Source organism: Pelophylax lessonae (assembly GCF_965119305.1).
Source record: "Pelophylax lessonae genome assembly, chromosome: 1".
In the NCBI taxonomy this organism is placed as follows: domain Eukaryota; kingdom Metazoa; phylum Chordata; class Amphibia; order Anura; family Ranidae; genus Pelophylax; species Pelophylax lessonae.
This window is the reverse complement of record NC_138768.1, coordinates 333,142,110-333,166,049: the sequence shown is the minus strand read 5'-3', so window position 1 is coordinate 333,166,049 and position 23,940 is coordinate 333,142,110. Positions and strand designations below refer to the sequence as shown.

Here is a 23,940-nt window from a genome sequence, read left to right as displayed (position 1 = left end):
TCTGCAAATCACATGCAATATCTGTGCGATTCGAATTCAGCCATACAGATTGTATGGCTAAATTTACATCGCATTCGGACACAACTCGCACAGGACCCTTTTTTGGGTCCGCACCAGAAACGGATCGCATGGGTGTTCACACCGATTCATGTCCAAACTGACAGTTCGCACTGCGATATGTGAACTGATCTGGGGGTGCCGTTAACTTTGTATTGACACCCCCAGCGATTCGCATATGGCAGTGTGAACTGCCTGCGAGTTGGATTCACAGGGTTCCCGTATTGCATTTATGTGCAATACGGCATACTGTATATGGTGTGATGCATATATGGTGTGATACAACTATAAACACAATGTTTACAACGTATCATTTCCTTCTTTTAGAATTTAGATCAAAGGAATGATCTTCCATGTGTAAGTGAGGGCAGTTTAACCACTTCTGGCCCGGAAGGATTTGCCCCCTTAATGACCAGGCCATTTTTTGCGATTCGGCACTGCGTTACTTTAACGGACAATTGCACGGTCGTGCGACGCTGTACCCAAATAAAATTGACGTCCTTTTTTTCCCACAAATAGAGCTTTCTTTTGGTGGTATTTGATCACCTGTGCAATTTTTATTTTTTGCGCTATAAACAAAAAAACGACAATTCTGGAAAAAAAACAATAATTTTCACTTTCTGCTATATAACATTCCAAAAATAAAAAAAAATAAAAAATTAAAAATCAAAATGTTTTAACATTTTAGGCCAATTTGTTTTCTGCTGCATTTTTTTGGTAAAAAAAAAAAAAAATCGCAATAAGCGTATTTTGATTGGTTTGCAACAAAGTTATCGCGTCTACTAACTACGGGAAAGATTTATGTCATGTTTATTGTTTTTTTTTTTTACTAGTAATGGTGGCAATCTGCGATTATTTGAGGGACTGCGACATTGTGGCCGACAGATCGGACACCTAACTGACATTTTTGACACTTTTGGGGGGACCAGTGACATTACTACAATAATCAGTGCTAAAAATATGCACTGTTACTGTAATAATGGCACTGTCAGGGAAGGGGTTAACACAGTGATCAAGGGGTTCAATGTGTACCTAGGGGCGTGTTTCTAACTGTATGGGGGTGGGGCTTGTGAAATTATCATAGAGACCTGTGTTCCTAAATAGAAAGATTACAGGTACTCCGGGATCATTCCAGAGAGAAGAGCGGTCGGCTGTGTTTACAACAGCTGCCCGTCCTTCTCTCTCAGCGGGGAGCGATCTGAGCCTCCTGCCCTGTGCATTGGAGTCCCCGCTGATGAGTCGAGGCGGGAGTGCGCAGGCGGCGGTGTGCTCTTGCCCCCTAACGTAGACCTGTGCCGATTCACGCAGGAGGGGCTGCCTGCCACAGTAAAACTGCGGCGGGCCATCCGGAAGCATTTAACCTCTTAAAGACTAAGCCTTTTTTCTGACACTTGTTGCTTACAAGTTAAACTCAGTATTTTTTTTTTTTTGCTAGAAAATTTCTTAGAACCCCCAAACATTATATATATATTAGCAGGGGCCCTAGAATAAAATGGCGATGGTTGCAATATTTTATGTCACACTGTATTTACGCAAAATCTTTCAAACGCATTTTTTTGGGAAATAAAATACAAAGATCAACATTAAAGTTAGCCCAATTTTTTTATATAATGTAAAAGATGATGTTACGCTGAGAATCGTGATCTTTATTTTAGGTAAAAAAAATCGGATGTCTCGTTTTATCCAGAATCGTGCGGCTCTACTGAAAATATGGGTTTGATAAAGAATTGTGTACATAAACATTGGAAGCTATTATCTTCTTCTACAAACCCTCTGCTTTTAGAAAATATAATATTTTGGTGGGGTTTAAGTCATTTTTAGGGAAAAACTGCACATTTCTGTGTCTGAGGGAAAGAGAGAAATGTATACGCCACCGAAAGGGTTACATTTCCTTCCTGAACAGTACAATCCCCGCCTAATTCATCCCTGGTAGCCAATCAGGGACCTGATGCCAAGTCTCTAGGCTACATGCTTTCCTACTGGTGGCTGAGTGGAGAGTCACGTGGGCAGTTCTCCAGCGATGATTGGTGGGGGTTTCCAGTATAGGACATTAGAAGGAGCTGGCTGTCACAGGCAGGTAATTGGAGTGTTCATTGATTGTATGGAAAGATGGTTGTGTTGTAAGGACTGCAGACATCAGCAGCACCCGACATTCTCTGTATAGCACTTCATTAGAGGTTCTGTGTCCTCCCTGTCCAGTCACAGCACCTCAGCTTGTCACATGTAATGCTTGTATGGTGCTCACTCACACTCTGCCAACACCCATACTGTATGTAGCACCATCATGTCACCAATGAACAGTAACACCCTTTATCCAAACCTATATAAGGGGCCCCTAAAGAAAACGATATGGATTGTAAATGTTCCATTTTTTTTTTTTAACCACTTGAACGCCAGAAGATTTTACCCCCTTTATGACCAGGCCATTTTTTTGCTAGTAAGCACTACATTATACTTCATAATTATACCGTCATGCAACGACGTACCCAAACGAAACTGATATGGTTTTCACACAAATAGAGCTATGTGATCCCCGCTGCACTTTTTTTATTTTTTGTGATATAAAAACGAAAAAATATTCAATAAAAAATGTAATTTCTTCATAAATTTTAAACAAAATTATATTCTTCTACATTTTTTTGATAAAAAAAAAAATCCCAATAAATGTATATTGATTGGTTTGCTTGAGAGGTATAGCGTCTACAAACTATATATATATTGGAATTTGTATTTTTATTTTTTTTATACTACTAATGGCGGCAACCTATAACAGGACTGTGATAGTGCAGCAACCAAGCTGACACTAACTGGCGCTGGAGGGTACTGACTGACACTGACATCTCCAGGGACACTAATACAGTGATCAGTGCTAATAATATACACTGTCACTGTATTAATGACACTGGCTGGGAAGGGGTAAGCAAGGGGCTAAAAGTGTGCCTAACAATGTGTAATGGGTGTAAAGCGTGCTGATTATTACTAACATGAAACTGACAGATCGCTCTTTCTGTACATGAATCATTGGGTAGGACTTGCTCCCAGGCTCCTGTTGTGTACAATCATCATCAGTGTCCTGATAATCAGTGCAGCCCTAACAGTGCCCATCAGTGCTGCCTATTTGTACCCTTCAGTGTTGCCTATTTGTGCCCATAAGTTTAGCCTCATCAGTGCTGCCTATTTGTGCCCTTCAGTGCTGCCTATTTGTGCCCATATGTTTAGCCTCATCAGTGCTGCCTATTTGTGCCCTTCAGTGCTGCCTATTTGTGCCCATACGTTTAGCCTCATCAGTGCTGCCTATTTGTGCCTTTCAGTGCTGTCTATTTGTGCCCATAAGTTTAGCCTCATCAGTGCTGCCTATTTGTGCCCATAAGTTCAGCCTCATCAGTGCTGCCTATTTGTGCCCTTCAGTGCTGCCTCGCGATCGTCCGTTACACTGGGAGAAAGGCAGGCGGCTAATGTAAACAAGCCACCTGTCATTCTCCCCTGTATTTGTGCCCGTAAGTTTAGCCTCATCAGTGCTGCCTATTTGTGCCCATAAGTTTAGCCTCATCAGTGCTGCCTATTTGTGCCCATAAGTTTAGCCTCATCAGTGCTGCCTATTTTTGCCCATAAGTTCAGCCTCATCAGTGCTGCCTATTTGTGCCCTTCAGTGTTGCCTATTTGTGCCCATAAGTTTAGCCTCATCAGTGCTGCCTATTTGTGCCCTTCAGTGCTGCCTATTTGTGCCCATAAGTTTAGCCTCATCAGTGCTGCCTATTTGTGCCCATAAGTTTAGCCTCATCAGTGCTGCCTATTTGTGCCCATAAATTTAGCCTCATCAGTGCTGCCTATTTGTGCCCTTCAGTGCTGCCTATTTGTGCCCATAAGTTTAGCCTCATCAGTGCTGCCTATTTGTGCCCATAAGTTTAGCCTCATCAGTGCTGCCTATTTGTGCCCATAAATTTAGCCTCATCAGTGCTGCCTATTATAAAGTGTACCCACATGGAGGGCCATGTTTACCCACATGGGGATGCACAGGTGTTCCATACATTCCCTTGCAGGTAGTCCTGTTCATGTCAATTGAGATGCAGCAGCTGCACGGACACAGCTACTGCTTCTAATTTGACATCTATATGTCATTGAATGCATACTGTGTTCTGGGACACGCACACCTAACCACTTGCCGACCGCCGCAAGTACATATACTGCGACGGTCAGCCCCTTACAGGCAAAGTGACATATCGGTACGTCACTAGCCTGTGAGGCTCTGGGGAGCATGCGTGCACCGCCGGATGCGCGCTCCCGCTAGGTCACGGACCCCCCCCCCCGCGCGTGTGCCCATCGGACATCGCGCACTCGCGATTGTCCGTTACACTGGGAGAAAGGTAGGCGGCTAATGTAAACAAGCCGCCTGTCATTCTCCCCTGTGTAAGAATGGAGATCACACGGTTCTGCTATGTAGGACCGTTGATCACTGTTCTTAGACCTCAAGCCACAGCCAATCACAGTTAGAAACATGCCTCTAGGGGCACACTTAACCCCTCCCTCTCAAAAAAAGTTAACCCCTTCACTGCCAGTGTCATTTTACAGTAACAGTGCATATGTATAGCACTGATTACTGTAGTAATGTCACTGGTAACCCCAAAAGTGTCAAAAATGTCAGTCAAGGGTCCGATCTGTCCGCCGCAATGTCGCAGTCCCACAAAAAAATCGCAGATCGCCGCCATTACGCGTTAAAAAAAAAACAAAAATGACAAAAATCTTTCCCTTAGTTAGTAAACGCAATAACTTTTGCGCAAACCAATCAAAATACACTATTTGCGATTTTTCTTTTTTTTTTTTTTTTTTTACCAAACATATGTAGCAGAAAACAAATTGGCCTAAAATGTTAAAAAATTTTAATTTTTACATTTTTTTTGGGGAATTTCATATAAAAAAATTTGAAAAATATTGTTATTTTTGCAAAATTGACGCTCTTTTTTGTTTATAGCGCATGATCAAAAAATTGCACAGGTGATCAAATACCACCAAAAGAAAGCTCTGTTTGTGGGAAAAAAAGTACGTCAATCTCGTTTAGGTACAGCGTCGCACGACCGCGCAATTGTCCGTTAAAGTCACGCAGTGCCGAATCGCAAAATAGGCCCTGGTCAGGAATGGGGGTAAAATCTTCCGGGGCTTAAGGCTGGCCATACACCATACAATTTTCTTATTCAATTTCCTTTAGATTTACCTTCAACTATGTAGTGCAAGGGCCTGCCTGATTGCATACAAATTGAAAGCGTTCAGGTTTGAACTTATATTATATGGTTTTGGTAAATCTAAAGGAAAGTTGAACAAGAAAATTGTATAGTGTATGGCCAGCCTTAGTGGCTAAACACACACCTGTTAATTTGGCAGCAGCAGCTGTGTTCGTGCAGCCACTGTGTCCCAATTGACATAAGTGGGGCTGTTTGCACAAGGATGCACAGTACGCCTGTGCATCACCATGTGGATAAACATGGCCCTCCACATGGGTAGGCTCTAGTTGGCCCAATGTGAACAAGGCCTTAAGATAACCACACGCATTACAATCAGTATAATTTCCTTTCCATCTAAGAACAAGTATGTAGTACAAGGGCTTCCCTGAATGGATATTTTAGTTAGGTCCTCATAATACATCATTTTGGTATATCTAAGAGTCACTATACACATTACAATCTGATCATACAATCCCTATGCAATGACTTTCAGATCTACCAAAACTGTATAATAGGAAGATGTACCTAATCTATCAGTTCAATGTGTATTTAATAAAACTGGCCCTTACACTAGATGTGTATGAACACCGCTCTAGGTCAGTTTCCCCATCTCCCCATCCATCACTGATTCCAAGTAACAAAAATAATTCTAGTTGGCCGCACGTCCATTAAAATCACCTTTATTTTAGCAAGTCCATAAAAACGAATACAAAAACACAAACAGAGGGGAACAGCGTCACCATCTAACACGTTTCACCCTTCCTTAGCACTTACTCATAGGCCCTTGCACTACATAGGTGTTGGTAGGAGATTGTAACATCAGATTGTAACGTGTTTGGTGAGCTTTAGGTTGATAATAAAGAAATTGTACAGTCAGATTGTAACCTTTATGGGGAGCCTTATCATGGCTTTGATAAATGATGGATTTATTTTCTGATCATTCTCTATTGATAGGAATAATCAATCTTAGTCAGCAACAGGGATGAGCTCAGGCATGTTTTGATCCTAGTTGGAACCCACCTGAGCTATCCTGCAAGAAAACTGTCACTGTACTAGGCTAATCATAAGCAGCCGATGCCCCACAGCTACACGTATACAAGGGGTGTGCATACGTGTCACATATTCACATCATCACAGGGCCACCGCACAACCTATAAGAGACAGCTGCCCCTTCTGGTGATATCAGAAAAAGATGGTGGTGCAGGACAGGGGGTGCTGCAGTGAAGAAATGGATCCCTAGGGATTGTAAGTATGCTTTTGGAGGACAACCGAGCTATACAGATATGAGGGGAGGAGGAAAAATAGGTAGGGACGGCAGGGGTTAATTTCCTTTTTAAAAATTCTGTTGTCCTTATCTAATACCTAAGTGCAATATACTTACCTTTTCAGCAGCTCGTGCCTTGATATGATGGCCATTAGATTGTAAGCTCTTCTGAGCAGTGCCCTCTTAATCCTCTTGTATTTTATTGTATTGTAAATGTACTGTCTCCCTCGAATATTGTAAAGCGCTGCGTAAACTGCTGGCACTATAGAAATCCTTAATAATAATAATAATAATAATGGTGCTTTATTGCGCTCTGGTCACTGAAAACATTCAACAAGTTGGATCAGTCAAATACCTGTTACCCTTCTGTACACTGAGGTTCCTTTCAGTGGGCTTGTACGTCCTGTAGTGGGAACAGGGCAGCAGGAGAAACCACAGCATGCTGCAGGGGAAGTGGGTATTCCACTTAATAGAAAGTACAGAATAGCTGAAGCAAGCAAGAAATAGTAATGCTCTGGTGGCTCACTTTAAAACTGTCAATTGCAATCTAAAGGTTTATTAATAACTCCTAACAGTAAAATGTGTGTGTGTGTGTATATATATATATATAAAATTTTGTTTAGCAGGCATGCCATTGTATAGATGTGACCCTATAGTGACAGGGTCACTTTAAAGCAAAAGTTAGAAGATTGCAATCATGTGACCAGCAGAGGATCTCAGAATGAGGCTTGGTTGTGGAAGAGAGCACACAGGAATTCAGAGTGAGGCTTGGTTTAGAAAGAGCCCAATAGGAGAACTAATATCGAGGCTTGGCTCTGCAAGAGAAAGAGGAATTGATTCCAGGAAAAGAAACACCAAGCCCAGCGATCACTGGATTTGTAATGTTTTTGATGTTTTGATAAGTGTGCTGTCTGAAGGAGACTGCTGTGATCTGCTGTAAGGTACTGTGGATATGTATTCTCATTTACCAGTTTTCTTTATCAATGCCTTGTATAGGTTTGGAAAAGGAGCACCTCATGCTTGTTACATCAGATGCAGCAAATCTTCTGTCATCAAAATGATGTGCACAGTTGTTCTTTTCATGAAGAAAAACAATTATTTGTTTGTATTGTTGCCATTATATTTAATATAGTGTGTGGATACACACACCGCAATAAAAACAAGCCTCTTTCTCCCTTTAGGTTAAACATTTTCTGTGAAATTGACCATTGAACGTGGCTTTGAATTGAACTCGCACGATTTCAAAGCTGCATTTCAGTCTGACATTGGGGGCGACTTTAAAGACATCTGTGCATTTTCATGCACAGATGTCTATTGAAATTGCCCCCATAGTCACCAAAACTAGTGCAGGAATTACTTTTGGAAATCAGTGTGGCGCTGCAAAGTCGGTGTCGCACCGATTGGGATGCTCTCATTGCCGGCAGTAGGCTGCGATTTGACGTGATTTGACCTGTCAAATCGCATGTCAAATTGCGCTGATGTAAACAGTTAAAGTTAAAACTGAACAGCGGGGAAAGTATAATGTAACAAAAATGGACATTGAAGTGCTATACCACTGCTACGTGGTGCAGATACAACTTTATATCAATAATAGTCAGGGGGACAATTCAAAAAGTAACTAATGTGTTTCCGGGATCAAAGAGTGCCCCCTTCATCAGGGCTAGAAAAAACATATTGACATCTCCACATCAATCCAATATGAATACAATATCCCCACCTCAGGGTCATGTTTAAAACCAAATAGCTAATAGTATTGGATGTATAAAATGTTTTATGTCATGTGACCTTGAATAGATAACATACAAAAACCACAGACAAAGGTGAGAACATAAATAATAAACCATACCATTTCAGTTCATCAATTTGATAAAAAAAAAAAATAATAATAATAAAAAATAATATTGTTAATAATTAAAATACATCAGATTAAAATATGGATCTAATGAGAATACAGTATACAAAAATTAGTAAAATGTATCAAAAACTATACTATAACAAAGCTATATGAAAAAAATATAAAAAAAACGATATGTATAACTCAATTCATACACTATATATTCTGATTATATAATTGCTAAACAATGTCCCCTAGCCTTACCAACATCCTGCATTATGAGGATAAACCCAAACAATCTGATCCAGGGACAGTAAACCTACCCCTTTGCAGTGGAGCTGCCCCTGCGCTGCATGGTTAAATGCTCCATTACATAGGAGATAGGTAAAGGCAGTTTTAATTACCTTCCATTCCTGCAAGTGCCTCTGCGCTTCAAAACTGGTTCCTATGGCCTCTTCTCCCCTGCACTCCAGCGGTCTATGGCCCTCTGATATCATTAACCACTTGCCTACTGGGCACTTAAACCCCCCTCCTGCCCAGGCCAATTTTCAGCTTTCAGCGCTGTCGCAATTTGAATGACAAAGCGCGGTCATGCAACACTGTACCCAAATGAAATTTTGTAATCATTTTTTTTAAACAAATAGAGCTTTCTTTTGGTGGTATTTAATCACTACTGGGGTTTTTATTTTTTTTCTAAGCAAACAGGTCATTTTTCTCCTTCATTGATGTGCGCTGATAAGGCGGCACTGATAGGCTGCACTGATAAGGCAGCACTGATAGTTGACAATGATGGGGGGCACCGATGGGCACTGGGCGGCACTGTCATTGGTTGACAGCTGATCACGTGTGGTAAAGGGGCGGGACCGCCCCCTTAATCCGATCTGTGATTAGGCTAGTCTCACGGACTCGCTGATCACAGAGCGAGCCGGGCGCTCCGCAGGGAGTGCACAGGCCGCTCGTGCAAGGGAGGACGTCAATGTACGCTCTTCCGGCAATTTAGGTCCGTGCTGTAGCCGTCATTCGGCTAAAGCGCGGGTGCAAGGTAGTTAGTATAAATATAGGGTCCATGGCCCTACATTAAGAGTGAGGGCACTGAGGAACAGTCTACCACTGGAGCATAGGAAGCACCATCTCCTAAAAAAGCAGAGGATCGGGAAAGTAAAACTGCTTTTCCCATCCCCTAGACCTGAAAGAGCATTTAACCAATGCAGTGCAGGGACAACCCCACTGCCAGGGAGAATTTTTACTTTATTCTAGAAATGAAGAAGTACAGCCAAAGCTAATTTGGCTATACTTCTCCTATGGATCACAGGAGTGCAGTTCATTCTGCACTTCTGTGACCTATTTTCAGCCAACAGTGGGCTAAAGCCCACTGTCAGCTGACCTCACAAAGCCGGTCCAGTCTCTAAAAATGGTCGGGATCCACCCAGAAGCCTGGCTCAGCCTCTCAGCGATCTGCCAGGAGCATGAGCCAGCCGTTCCCGGCCCCTCCACAGCCCACACTCCAGTGAGCACTGGAGGGGAGAGCAGAGCAGGAGGACTGAGCGATCAGCGGTGTTTAAACACTCAGTTCTCTTTGCAGAGCCAGCAGGGGACCGATACAGCATCAGATCAATGCTGCATCCACCTAGGTGAGTATAAATTATTATTTTTTATTTTTTTTTTCGGCCCCCTTGAACTTTGCGACCTTTTGCCACATTTTGTTCCACTTCATGATTGTGTTCCACTTGTTGTTGATTCTTCACAAAAAATTACAGTTTTATATCTTTATGCTTGAAGCCTGAAATGTGGCAAAAGGTCGCAAACTTCAAGGGGGCCGAATACTTTTGCAAGGCACTGTAGCTGGTGGGCTTACCAAAGATGGTGCTTGCTTCAGGAACAGAGGGCTTTGGCAAGGACTGAAGCATTCTTTTTTTTTTTTTCCCAAACAAGGACTGAAGCACTGTTATTGCGCATCTAGAATCAATTGGGGAAATTATGATTATAGGTAAAATTTTATAATCAATTATGCTGAGTAAAATTATAGTGCAAATATGTGGTTGGCCTTTAACACAGTTCTAATGATCAATAATACATTCTTACCCATTTACTGCCTATAAAATTTGTAAGTGAATGTGCAGTTTTAAGAATGAGTGTTTAAACTCTTGCCCTGCAATAGCGTGTTCACTTTAGTTTGTCTTAAGTTTTATAAATAAATAATCAGGGCAGAGGTGTCAAACTCAATTTCATTGCGGGCCGCAACAGCATTATGGTTGTCCTCAGATTGCCGGTTGTATCTGTAAGATTATATAAATTTATGCAGGGCTTTTTTTTCTCAGAGAATAGATACAGGAACTCAACCGCGTCCCCCACCAAGCTGCATCAAATAATGGGTGTGGCCAAATTGCACTAACAGTGGGAGGATCTTTTAGGGGGCAATAAGTCCCCGGAATGCATTATGTGTGGAGTTCAGGGTTGCGCTACGTACAAAATGCAAAGTTCAGGGGTGTTCTACGTACAGGGTGCAGAGTTAAGGGGTACACTATGTACAGAGTGCAGGGTTCAGGGGTGAGCCACATGTAGAGTGCAGGGGTGCACTATGTACAGCCTGCAGAGTACAAAGGTGCACCACGGGCAGAGTTCAGGGGTGCGCTACATATAGAGTGCAGAGTTCAGGTGTGTGATACCTAAAGAGTGCAGGGTTCAGGTGTTTGCTATGCATAGTGTGCAGGAATCTGCTCTCACAGGCTGTTCTCCTATTACTTTCACCCCTCCCCCTGGGTGCGAGGGCCACATGAAATGGCCTACAGGGCCAGGTTCGGCCCATGGGTCATGTGTTTGACACGTGGTCTAGGGTGTGCATTTTTTAATGAGAACGAATATTGTCATTTGCTTCTAATTATACTTTGTGGGGTACCTTGGCCTACATTGAAGGCCCATTCATAAAATACATGCCACGCCAAAATACATTGAAGGCCCATTCATAAAATACATGCCACGCCAAAATACATTGAAGGCCCATTCATAAAATACATGCCACGCCAAAATACATTGAAGGCCCATTCATAAAATACATGCCATGCCAAAATACCGGCCCGTTCATAAAATACATGCCACAGTGTGGAGCCTGCAGTGTCCTATAGAGTTTTCTGTGCTTAAACTATACTGTATTTAAATCCAAATTTTCAAATCTTAAATACGCAGTAGGCGGTAGCACCCGGTATGCTGAGTTTGTAATAGATTAGAAGAAGGCAGAAAAGTGTTTTTTTTATTTTGAGCTTACAAAAGCTAAAACATGTGGTTCAGGTGGCAGATAACAAAGGGTAAAAATATCACTTGCTTACATAGCTGGCTTTCTTCCCTTTTCTACTATGTGGCTGTTTGTTGCTCTGCTAAAACTAAAATTGTTGAATTTGTAGCGAGAAATTGGTTTGGCGCTGCTCTGTGCGTATTGCAATAGTGTTAAAACCAACTAATTGTAGCAAAACCAATCTTTCACAAGAACTAAAAATATCAAAACATCAATATAGTGCAGATAAAACACAGAGTGTCCAAATTATACCATATCTTCATTATAGGAAAATAACAGCCCATTCAGACTGGCGCGATCTGACTTCGAGGGGCGACTTTGGCGCGACTTGCAGGGACTTCACATAATGGAAGTCTATGCAAGTCGCTCCCAGGTCGCCCCAAAGTAGCTCAGGACCCTTTTTCTAAGTCGGGGCGACTTGTGTCGCTCCTATTAAAACGGGTCCTGTGCTAATCAATGGCGAGCGACCGAGCGCGACTTGTCAGGCTGACAAGTCGCCTGACAAGTCGCGCTAGTCTGAATGGGGTGCAAAATAAGCAATAATATTTTGAAAGTTCTAGTGCCAAGTGAAAGTGCCCAGTGTAATATATCAAACCTATTACACTTAAAACATCAATCAATATTATTATAACATGTATAGAATAACAAAGGCTGATATAAAGTGATCTGTGCCCTAGATGGAAACTGTATACATAGTAAGCGATAATCCTTCCATTATTCCAGCATTCCAACCATCACTGCAAGTCCTTATAATGGTGATGTTGCAGAAAATGGAGTTCCACAGTATCATGCAATGTGCCCGGTGTTTCCACACGCCCCCCCCCCCCCTCTTGTTGTTTCACTCACCAGAAATCTCTCCCCTCAAAAGGGGGTAACCAGCATTCACAGCTCCACCTGGCTGTATATGGATATCCAGGACTAACCCTAGGACATTTTCTCCTTCCAATCTCCAGCAATCTTTAATATCACTTTAAAGTTTATTACCGAGCTGGAATCTCCCCTGCAGGGACGTTCATTTTGCATTTTCCTCTGAGATATTGGCGTTGCAGAGGTTCTTTATATATGCTGCACCCCCACTAATCTTTGGTCCCATACAGGGGTTAGGCTCCTCTAAAGTAAGGGTGTCAGCTTGTCTAAAGCTTGTAATCCTCCACCTAGTCTCATTAGCCTCTCACCTCACACTTAGCCCCTGTGTCACCAGACGGGCTAGTAAGACATAAACTTTCTCCAAGGATATCACCAAATATAGATCAGATCATTATTCCTCTTCATCAGAAAATAATGCTCACAGGTAACAGATCACAGGTCCATAAAGCGGGTCACAGGTCCATAGGAAAACAAAGGTCCGGACATAGTGCATTACCGCAATAAATTACTTTATTGAACATAGCATAAAATCATAAAATTAACTTGTAAAGCACAATACAAGTGCATGTGATGAGCAGATCGTATTATACACAGCGGTATCGACCGCAATGGATGGTGGGTGACGCCACTGGCACCTCCCCCTTCGCACACGTTACGTCCCACTGGGTGGAACTTCATCGGTCTCATCAGCTTCATCAGCTGATGAAGTCCCGCCCAGTTGGACGTAATGCGTGCGAAGGGGGAGGGGCCGGTGACGTCACCCGCCATCCATTGCGGTCGAGACCGATGTGTATAATACGATATGCTCACCACATGCACTTGTATAATGGTATAATTTTGACACACTGGGTTTTATCTGCACTATATAGATTTTTTTTTTTTTGATATTTTGAGGTCTTGTGAAAGATTGGTTTTGTCACAATTAGTTGGTTTTAACACTATTGCAATACGCACAGAGCAGCGCCAAACCCATTTTTTGCTAAAAATTCCACATCAGACAATACCCCGGTCGTTATTTATTTATTATCCATAGCGCGAATCACACACACACACTTCCAAAACTAAAATTGTTGCCTATAATTTTTGTGACAATTTTGGATTCTTTCCATCATCTTTCAAAATCTGCAAACCTTTTAAGTTGTGGGGGGCACATTAACAAGGACCACTCAGTTAGAAAAATACAACAAAAAAACAAATGTTATGGGTTTGGTTCCACTTTAATCATCCGCCAGATTTGGAAACAATGGCATCCTCCCTGTCATTGATGTAACATGCAGTTGAGTAATTTACTAAAACTAAAGAGTGCAAAATCTGGTGTGGCTCTGCATAAAAACCAATCCGCTTCTAGGTTTTTTTGTCAAGGCTTAAAGTATAACCAAGGGCAACATTTTTTTTTTTTTTCGGGGGGGGGGGGGATACGGTGGAGATGGATTGGAACAGTTGTCAGTTTTTATTGCTGTCTGTGCCCCCTGTTAAGGAGATTGACCCTCTCTATTTGTCCTGTTTACCATTATCATTGAAAGTAAACGAAAATCCCACATTTTGGGTTATCCCCAGAAACGTAATAACGGGGAAATCTTCCAATGGGGACACTGGTTCTGGTTGCCTGGGGGTCCCAAAGGAATTGCCTTAATTTGCAGGGATTTCCTCTTACTTCCTGTTTGGCTGTGGGACAGGAAGTAAAGGGAAATCTCCGCAATGGGACGTAGTTGGCAAAATAAAATCTGACAGGGGTTATAACTCTCCCTTACTCTATCCAAAATGAAAATAAAAAAGTTTTGCCTATGACTTTACTTTAACCACTTAAGCCCCGGAAGATTTTACCCCCTTCCTGACCAGGGGGTTTTTTGCGATTTTTTTTTTTTTTTTCTGCGTGAATTTAACGGACAATCGCGCAGTCGTGCGACGCTGTACCTAAATGAATTTCACGTCCTTTTTTTCCCACAAACGGAGCTTTCTTTTGGTGGTATTTGATCACCTGTGCGATTTTTTGATCATGTGCTATAAACAAAAAAAGAGCGTAATTTTTGCAAAAATAACAATATTTTTCACTTTTTTTTTATATGAAATTCCCCAAAAAAAATGTAAAAATCAAAATTTTTTAAAATTTTGGGCCAAATTGTTTTATGCTACATATGTTTGGTAAAAAAAATCGCAAAAAGCGTATTTTGATTGGTTTGCGCAAAAGTTATCGCGTTTACTATCAAAGGGAAAGATTTTTGTCATTTTTGGTGTTTTTTTTTTAACGAGTAAAGGGCGGCGATCTGCGATTTTTTTTTTTTTTTTTTTTTTGCGGTATTGCGACGGACAGATCGGACCCTTGACTGACATTTTTGACACTTTTGGGGGTACCAGTGACATTACTACAGTAATCAGTGCTTACTGCAAAAATGACACTGGCAGGGAAGGGGTTAACTGTATTGGACAGGGAGGGGTTAAGTGTGTCCTAGGGGCGTGATTCTAACTGTAGTGGGACATGGCTATTGGTGTAAAAACAAAGATCAACGGTTCTACATAGTAGAACCGTCTGATCTCCATTGTTACACAGGGGAGAATGACAGGCGGCTTGTTTACATAAGCCGCTCTGCCTTTCTCCTGCTGTACCGACGATCGGCGAGTGACCGGCGGACATCGGGTCCGCCGGTCACACGCCCGCACTCCTCCCTGAACGAGCCGAGGCGGGCGTGCGCTCGCCCGCTATTGGCTCTAATACCAGTGACAGGCGAGCGACGTAGATCTACGTCACTCTGCCTGGCCAGGGCTTACTGCCGCAGTAAATATACTGTGCGCAGTCGGCAACCGGTTAAATTAACAAGCTGAAGTTAGAAGCTGATTGGCTACCATGCACAGCTGCACCAGATTTTGCACTCTCCAGTTTGAGTAAATCAACCCCTATGCGTCAATCATTTTTTTGCCAGGCAACATAGTCATTTTGTCCTTAACTGTTTCTTCTATACATGTAATAATAAATATATAGTGTATAATGTGGGTCCCCCACATTGCACTAATCAGGAGTTTCATCCACTGTCAGAAGATTCTAAACTGCATACAGCCATTGAGTGGGATTTGTTTTTAGAAAAACCTGCCTTTCAGTATCAGGCTACCCAAGGGTGTGTGTATGTGTGAGTGCAAGGCGGGTATTGGTGCTATTTTTATGAGGGTATAAATACCCTTCGGCATAGGCATGCTCAGGGGGTGGCATACCCTAATCACCTTGTGCGTTACCAATTCCCTGTACTTCCCGGGCTTGCCCCCTTCCCTTGTGTGCCCCCCCCCCCTCCCTGCAGTGCAGCTGGCTTCCCTCCTCTCCTCTCCCCCTGATGGCTGCGGGGGGATGTTTCGGGATGGAGAGCAGGGGGAAGGGGCTGATAAATAGTTTATTTTCAAATTGAACACCGTGAATACACTTTTTCACTTGTGAATGAACAGGAAGCCACTCCGCACAGAGCACTTCCTATTCATTCACTGCCCCATGGAGCTGAGGCTGCAGAGAAAGACATGTGTGTTTAATCTTTGGGGTGCACACCCTTATGCATTATGCTGCACACACATATGACCATAGGGAAACCGCTAACTGAAATATCAATTAGGGATAGACTTGGGTTCATGAGACGTGTACTGTTGGTAAAAGTGTATAGGTTATAAAAGATCAGCTGCACCCCAAACTAAGCAAAATGTAATTGCTCATCTAATAAAATAAAATCTTTATGTATTTTTCAATTTTCCCCCTTCTTGGCAGGCCCATTTTGTACTGGTATAAAGCTCTCTTTATTGCGACGGTGGAAGTTTCCATCTATTTTCCTACCCTGCAATTCAGTGCTGCAGTAGACTTAGATAAACGATCTATATATAATAAGCAGGTTACACTGCTATGTTTAAATGACTTTTTTTTCTTAAATGTATTTGCATATTTATTTTTATTGCATGGTTCTGTGTTCTGTTTATTTCACCCCATTTTATTTTTAAATAAATGTTTACTTTTGCTACAGTTTGGTTTACCCATACTACACAAAACCAAAGATGGCCACATTTGGAACACTGAATGGCAGGGTTACATTTCTGTAAATGATTATACACATATTTTATTGACCTCTACTAAGCCATGTTACATTTCTTGATCTTTTGCAGGTCGACTTCTCCTCAGTCCTGAATCAAAATGGTATGTGAAAGCTTCACTTGCATCTCTGTGTGTTTTATTTTTGAAGGAATTTTCCTCACTTTGCTTGGCTGGATCAAATAATGGTTTATTTTAGGTTCTTCGTAAAAATGTTTTATATTTTGTACTTAGTGAGTGAGTATTTAGTTGGTGCAGTTTATGCTACTCCAGTTTTGTCTACAATGCCACCTGGTGGTTTTAAATGGTACATATGAAAATATAATATGTAAGAATGTATATATTTCCGTAAAAAAGTGAAAACATACTGTACATTTGCTTTTAATATGGTCAGTTAAGCTTTGTTTATTGAACAAATCACAACTGATCCTTTATTTCCAGCATGGGCGAGTTAAAGTAAAGACTACGCTGGAACAGCAGGAGGCAAAACGGAAAGAGAGAGAAAAGAAGCTACAGCTGTATGTGAGTGCCACTCAGGCTGCATTGAACAAGGTAGGAACCTTTTTTGTGATTTATTAGGGTTCATATACACTGGTGTTAAAATGATATTAAGCAGAGAACCGAGTGGCCGAAAAGAAACTACTGGATGGGTAATTTTGCAGCAAAAGCAAGTTTTGTTATTTTATCCTTTAATGGACATTTCCCTTTTATCTCGTTATTATTGACTGGAGTTCTGATTTTATTTTTTACATTTTACAGCTCAATTAAAAGGTATATATTTTTATTTATCTAGAGTTGTGCTTTAACTATGTTGCAACAGTGGAAACATAAAGCTTGCAGTATAGAGAAGCTTAAAGTGATACTAAAGTCTCCATTTTTTTTCTACCTAAAATACAAAAAGATGTGCAAGGATATTGCACAGAGTGGCCCCTAACCCCCTCTTATGGAGTTCCCTGGCAGCGCTCTCTACTCCTCTTCTCTCTGTACCCTCATAGCAAGTCGCTTGCTATTGGGGTACACATGTGGACATGCTCCAGAGCCAAGCTGTGGGTGTGTACAGAAACACACAGCATAGATTGTCCCTGCTCCCCTCTCCCTTGTCACAGGATTTGATTGACAGTAGTAGCTGCCAGTGGCTTCTACTTCTGCCTCTGTGCCTGTGGGAGAGAGGGAGAGAAGACAAGCGCTGCTGCAGATGGGCACAGCGCTGGATCGTTACAGGACTTAGGTAAGTTATTTATGGAATAGGGGAGAAGCAGCTAGTGGGATTTTTTTTTTTTACCTTAATACAGGTAATGCATTAAGGTAAAAAGCCTTTTTGCTTCAGAACGATTTTACGTTTTTTTTATTTATTTTTTATTTTTTTAAGTAATATATTGGCATACCTAACCATCACTAGCACTGGTCTACATGATGTACATCCACTGACATATTGGGGTTGATTTAATAAAACTGGAGAGTGCAAAATTTGGTTTAGTTCTGCATAGAAACCAATCAGCTTCCATTTTTTTTTTTTTTTTTTTTGTCAAAGCTTAATTGAACAAAGTGAAGGTAGAAGCTGATTGGCTGCCATGCACAGCTGCACCAGATTTTGCACTCTCCAGTTTTAGTAAATCTTCCCCATTGTGTTTTTTCTTGCATGTGTATTACACTTGCCATCAGTACTGTATCTATTGTAACATAGCAATGTGCATGCCTTTTAAAGTGGTTGTAAAGGCAGACGTTTTTTTACCTTAATGCTTTCTGTGCATTTCAGAAGTATGGCCAAAGATTTTTTGGCCATACTTCTCATATGGATCGCAAAAATGAAGTTCTGTTGGCTGCCATCATAGAGCCAGTCCAGGCTCTTAAAAGATCCCAACCACTTGTTCGGGATCTACCCAGAAGCCTGGATTGGCAGCTGGCTCAGCCTCTCAGCGATCCGCTGAGAGTCTCAGTCAGCTCCTCCTGCAGCCTGCCAGTCACCGCTCTCTGCTCAGAACGGGGGAGGAGAACTGAGCAATCAGTGGTGTTTGATCACTCAGTTCTCACTGCAGGGCCAGTGGGGCTCAGATCAATGCAGCGTCCACCTAGGTGAGTTTGTTTGTATGTTTAGTTAAACCCCCAAACTTCTCTTTTATGGTAAAAAAAGGCATGCCCCAGCCAGCCCCCCCCTCTCCAAAATACTTACCTGACCCGATCTCTCTCTCTCTCCTCACTGGACATGGAGGCAGCAGTGGAAGCTATTGGCTCCTGCTGCTGTCAATTACAGGCTGTGAGGAGAGAGTGGGGGCAGGGCAGAAGCGGGCTGTGTGTGCCAATGGACACACAGAGCTCGGCTCAGGATCTAGCCCGTAGCATACCCCCGAAGCAAGTGTCTTGGTATGGGGTCACTCAGAAGAGGAAAGGAGCCAGGAGCACTGGCGGTGGACCTCAGAGGATTTGGGCTGATCTGTGCAAAACGTTTACACAGAGCAAGTATGTATAACATGTTTGTTATTAAAAAATAATAATTTTACCTTTTACAATCACTTTAAAATTCAAATGAGCATATTTTAAACTAGGGCGGTTTGTATAACATTCGCTGCATATAGTTCTTTCTCTTGTTTTTGTCATCTCCTATACCCACTCTTATGCACTGGTGGTTTTCTACAGCGTGAAGCTGGGCAGTTGGATAAAGAAGCGCTGGAGCTAACCGCTCAAATATTGGCATTAAACCCAGACTTTGCTTCCCTATGGAACTTGAGACGAGAAGTCTTCCTTGCACTTGGCAATGAAAGGTAAATACCAAAGGTTGTCTGTCTCATTGACTATTTTTATGCACTTTTGAAAATTAAAACCATTTCTGCTGCCCTTAGCTAATAATCAGAATCATCTAGAAAAAAATAAGCTAAAAACAAACATTTGATTCGCTGATAGGTAGAGGCGCACCGAATGGAAATTTTGGTATCAAAACCGAAAATGCAGGATGCGCTTGGCCGAAACCTAAAATGGCAGTTTTTTAAAAATTATATATATTCTTAATTTATAATTGTATTCTATTTGATTTTTTAACTAATTTGATTTTAAATAAATTTTAATTTATTGTCGGCTATTATTGGCACCTTTTTAGCGCAAGAAAAGCTTAAGAAAAATGCATCCCTATAAATTCTATGTATCTCTTCACATGATCCGTTGCGCTTTCATTGTGGTGTTAAAAACCTTGCTTGCTGCATTTTTGGTCAGTTAAAAAACCTCCCTATTGAAATGCATTGAAAACGCAGCAAGAGCGCATCAATATTGCACCCGTATTACGTTTTTGATGCAGTTTTTGCCGCCATTATCGGCACCTTTCTCTCTATCAGCAAAATGTCGATAGCACCATTTTCAACCGATATGTTTCAGGTCGCCAAAATTTCGATGCATCTCTACTGATAGGAGGAACCTCTGCCATTTTCATTTTCTATTTTTTTTATGAATGACATTTGTAAAATTCTATATAGAGGCTACATCTAGTGACCTGGATGTGGTTATTGATCTATGTATTTCTCAAACATGATACCAGTATATTTCTTTTGATTATAGATTGTTAGCAAAATCAGTTAATGATGGGTTAACTTCAGGAATACGGCCTCAGGAAGGTCAAAAGTCTGTAACATAGTGGGATTGACTTACTAAGACTGGAGAGTGCAACATTTGGTGCAGCTCTGCATAGTGGCCAATCAGCTTTTAACTTCAGCTTGTTCAGTTAAGCTTTGACAATAAAACCTAGAAGCTGATTGGTTTCTATGCAGAGCTGCACCAGTGTTGCACTCTCCAGTTTTAGTAAATCAATCCCCATGCTTTATATACTGCAGACAGATGCTTTGGTATAACTCATCACTCTAAAATGATTTCCTTTTAGCAAAGATAGCAAGTTTTTCATTCTGCATGAAAAAATATTGCCCGAATGTGGGGGGGGGGGGGGGGGGGGGCAGTTACCAGTATGAGAATGGGGAGAATTGTGATCTATTTCTGAATTTGCAAATGCAGCAAAATGCAAGGACAAGTACAGACACATAGCTTTCAGTAGGATAAACGTAAGACCTGATTCATTGAATTGTGTAGGGGAAGAAGACCTACATGCTGCATTATCTTGGTACATTGACTTGCCATTTTGCCATTCAAGTTCAATACATATAAAGTTTTTAAAAATGCATCCCAATGCATTGTTAAGACAGCAATCACAAAGTCAACCATTATTTTGGTGAGAAAGAGACTATAAAGTGAAAAATTGTGCTTTAACAATATAGGGTAAGCAAAAGGTTCACTTAAAGTGGACCTTTACCCTCTCTAACAACATTACCTATTTTTAATCCTTACTCTTAGCCGTAGTAAATGGAGAGTAAGGTATAATATATTTTATTATAGTTACTCATATTAAAAAAGGTTTTTAACATTTCTTTGGTTGCTTAGTTGCTTCCTGATTTTTGGCCTAGACTAGAATGATGTAATAAATCCCAGGAGTCTTCATGTCCATTTTTTTTCCTTTTTATTAACATTTTTATGTGAAAGAGAGGAGGAGATTTTTCATCTAAGCACACCCCCTGCCTGCATACCTGACCAAGGGCAGATGGATTCAAGAAGTAAATGCTACATAAATCATCTGCCCTTACTCAAGATAGCCGAGGCTAGCAATGCTAGGGGACTGTTTTTTAATGTGATTTCTCAAAATAAACATAATGACAAATGGACTAGGTTGGATAAGTGAGTTTGCTTTGAATATAAAAAAAATGAATTAAATAGTGTTTTCTGTTTTGTGTTGCTCAGATAAAGTTCTGTGTTAATTCTCCCCACCACCCATAATTGCCATGAGCTCCCTGCCCCTCCATTTACCTGCAAGAGCAATAGGAAAAAGCCCTGTGAAAGCTTTAAGTTGATCTGATTGTAGTTTATACAAGCCTATGGACTTTCACCTTCTTACCCTAGTATGATGATGTTAAGGTCTGTAAATTCACCTTTCAGACATCCAGCTTTGCTTAACACTCCCTTATAGCCTGAATTGCTGAGTAATTAGTTTGCTCTAATCAGGGCCGTCTTTATTATTGATTGGACCCTGGGCAAACATTTACTTGGGCCCTCCCAAATCCACTTATCAACTATCCTCAGGCAGTGCAGGCTCAAGGGGCACCTGCTTTAGGCCCCACAACAATGACTGGGCCCGGGGCAGCTGCCCCCTTTTGCCCTGCCTTAAAGATGGCCCTGGCTCTAGTGGATGAACTGGTACTATAAGCCCCTGAAATTACAAAGCGCGGGATCACATAAAGGCTAATTTTAAGGCAATAGACCTAAACAAACACAGGGTCATAGCAGAAGACAAACGTGTTTCTAGATGCATGTTTTTCCATTTCCACCTGTCAGGTCAGAAGAGGAGATACGCACTCTTTATGTGGGAGAGCTGTCCTTTCTACAGAGCTGTTTACGTGTAAACCCCAAGTCTTATGGGACTTGGTATCATCGCTGTTGGGTAATGCAACATATGCCTGAGCCAGACTGGTCAAGGGAACTGCAACTCTGTAATAGTTTTCTGGAGATCGATGAAAGGAACTGTAAGTAACACTTGGTATGTAGAGAATTTCTCAAGACACTAGAAATGTCCAAAAAAGGTTTAATAACTTAAACTCTCTTTACCTGTTCTTTTATAACTTTTCCGCAGTTCATTGCTGGGATTACAGAAGATTTGTAACTCAGTCATCACATGTCCCTGATGCTGATGAACTTGATTTAACCAGTAGTCTTATCACCAAAAATTTCTCCAACTATTCCTCCTGGCATTACCGCAGCAAACTGCTCCCACGAATACACCCTGACCCAGAACGACATGGCAGACTCTCAGAGGAGACCTTGCTTTCTGGTGAGATGGACAAAATTAGTAGAGGGGTGTAGTAGAGACCTACATTGATCAGTTTAATTGATGCTGAGTAGAAGAGCAACATTTCACCTGTTTCACTGCATGTAAACAATGAAATCTCCAACATCCAATGAAATTGGGTTCTTCTTCTATAGGCTTAGTTACAGAGAATCTTCAATGAGGTATTAAAGTGTATCTAAACCCAGGAACAAATATGTTATACAATGCAGTTTTCCAGCCCTTAGACATGGGGGGGGGGGGGGGGTGCATTAGATTTCTCTTTTCAGGCTTTTTTTTCCACCTGCGATCCTGCTAGTAAAACAATTATTTTCCTAGAATAACAATGCTTTCTCACTGTACTGTATCTATGGAGGTGCAGTGTTTGTCCCCCTAGGAAAGGAAGTGTGTTTGGACTACAGAACTCCTCCCCTGTTTTCTCATCTTTGTTAACATGTGGAAGGCATGCAGTAGTCCTTACACTTCCTGATTGCTTTGTTTAAGATAACACTTCAAGGGATGCAGAATGGCACTGGAATTCTCACAGAATCAACAGGGAATTTTTGCACTTATTAAACAGATATAACCATAAGCTTTTGAACTGAATGGTAAGGTAGAAGTCACCAAGTTGTGAGTGATACATTCCACTTTGCAACCCTTTAGCATACATTCTGATCTCTTACTACCAGTTTTTCATAGTTAAAGTGGTTGTATGCCCTGTCATATACCCAGTGAATTGACTGGCCTCAGGTGATACACATGGATGAAACAAATTGTCCTACATAAGTTGTGCCTTTTTGTCTACAACCCTTTCTTCTTTACATCTGTTCAAAGTGCTGAATTATAAAGCCTGTCTGAGAGTTCAGAAAAAAGGGGGAAGAGAGCTGAAGTTTCACTCTACAGAGCTCATTGAGGAGAGCTCCGAGAGGTGATTGGAGGGAAGGGACCCCCCCCCCCTTCTACATAACACACAGGAGCAGAACTGAGGGTGTCAATCAGCTGTAGATCTCTCCCCTGTCCTCTTTTCTCTTGGTGTCAGGAAAACTTGTCAGAAGTGATTCGTGCTTATAGCAGAGGAATGAGGCAGCAGATAAAAGTGACACTTAGTGCCCTTATTTGAGACTATAAAGAGATATGTTTTGTTCATGTTTCACGTTTGAGGTTTACAACCACTTTAATGCACTGTTAATTGTGAAATGCACAGGCTTCAGGGTTTCACTAGTATTAGATACCAGTATCGTGAAAGTTGCAGGCCTGTAGCCTAAGTCCCCTTTCACACAGGCGGATCTGAACGGATGCCCCATGCATCTCTATGGGGCTGCGGATGTCAGCGGAGACATGTCCGCTGACATCCAATCTGATCCTGTCTGTCAAATTCAGACCGATCGAAACCCTATTTTCCATCCGTCTGGCGGATCAGATCGGATGAGAACGGACAGAAGGTCCTTTCTCATCCGATTCCCCCGTAGAGGACAGCGGGGATCAGACACCTCCGCACACAAATCGGAGATGGA

General features: G+C 41.6%; 1 protein-coding gene across 1 annotated transcript in view; it reads left to right on the top strand.

The window, feature by feature from the left end:
- Positions 1 to 2,077: 2,077 nt before the first annotated feature.
- Positions 2,078 to 23,940, top strand: part of RABGGTA (Rab geranylgeranyltransferase subunit alpha) — a gene marked incomplete at its 5' end in the record, with an annotated part of 58,018 nt that continues 36,155 nt past the window's right edge. The window contains 5 exons of the mRNA XM_082243295.1: positions 2,078 to 2,134; positions 17,023 to 17,133; positions 19,216 to 19,340; positions 21,940 to 22,127; positions 22,235 to 22,432. Of these exons, the coding sequence (XP_082099421.1) occupies positions 2,078 to 2,134; positions 17,023 to 17,133; positions 19,216 to 19,340; positions 21,940 to 22,127; positions 22,235 to 22,432 (679 nt within the window). The remainder of the gene's footprint in view (positions 2,135 to 17,022; positions 17,134 to 19,215; positions 19,341 to 21,939; positions 22,128 to 22,234; positions 22,433 to 23,940) is intronic.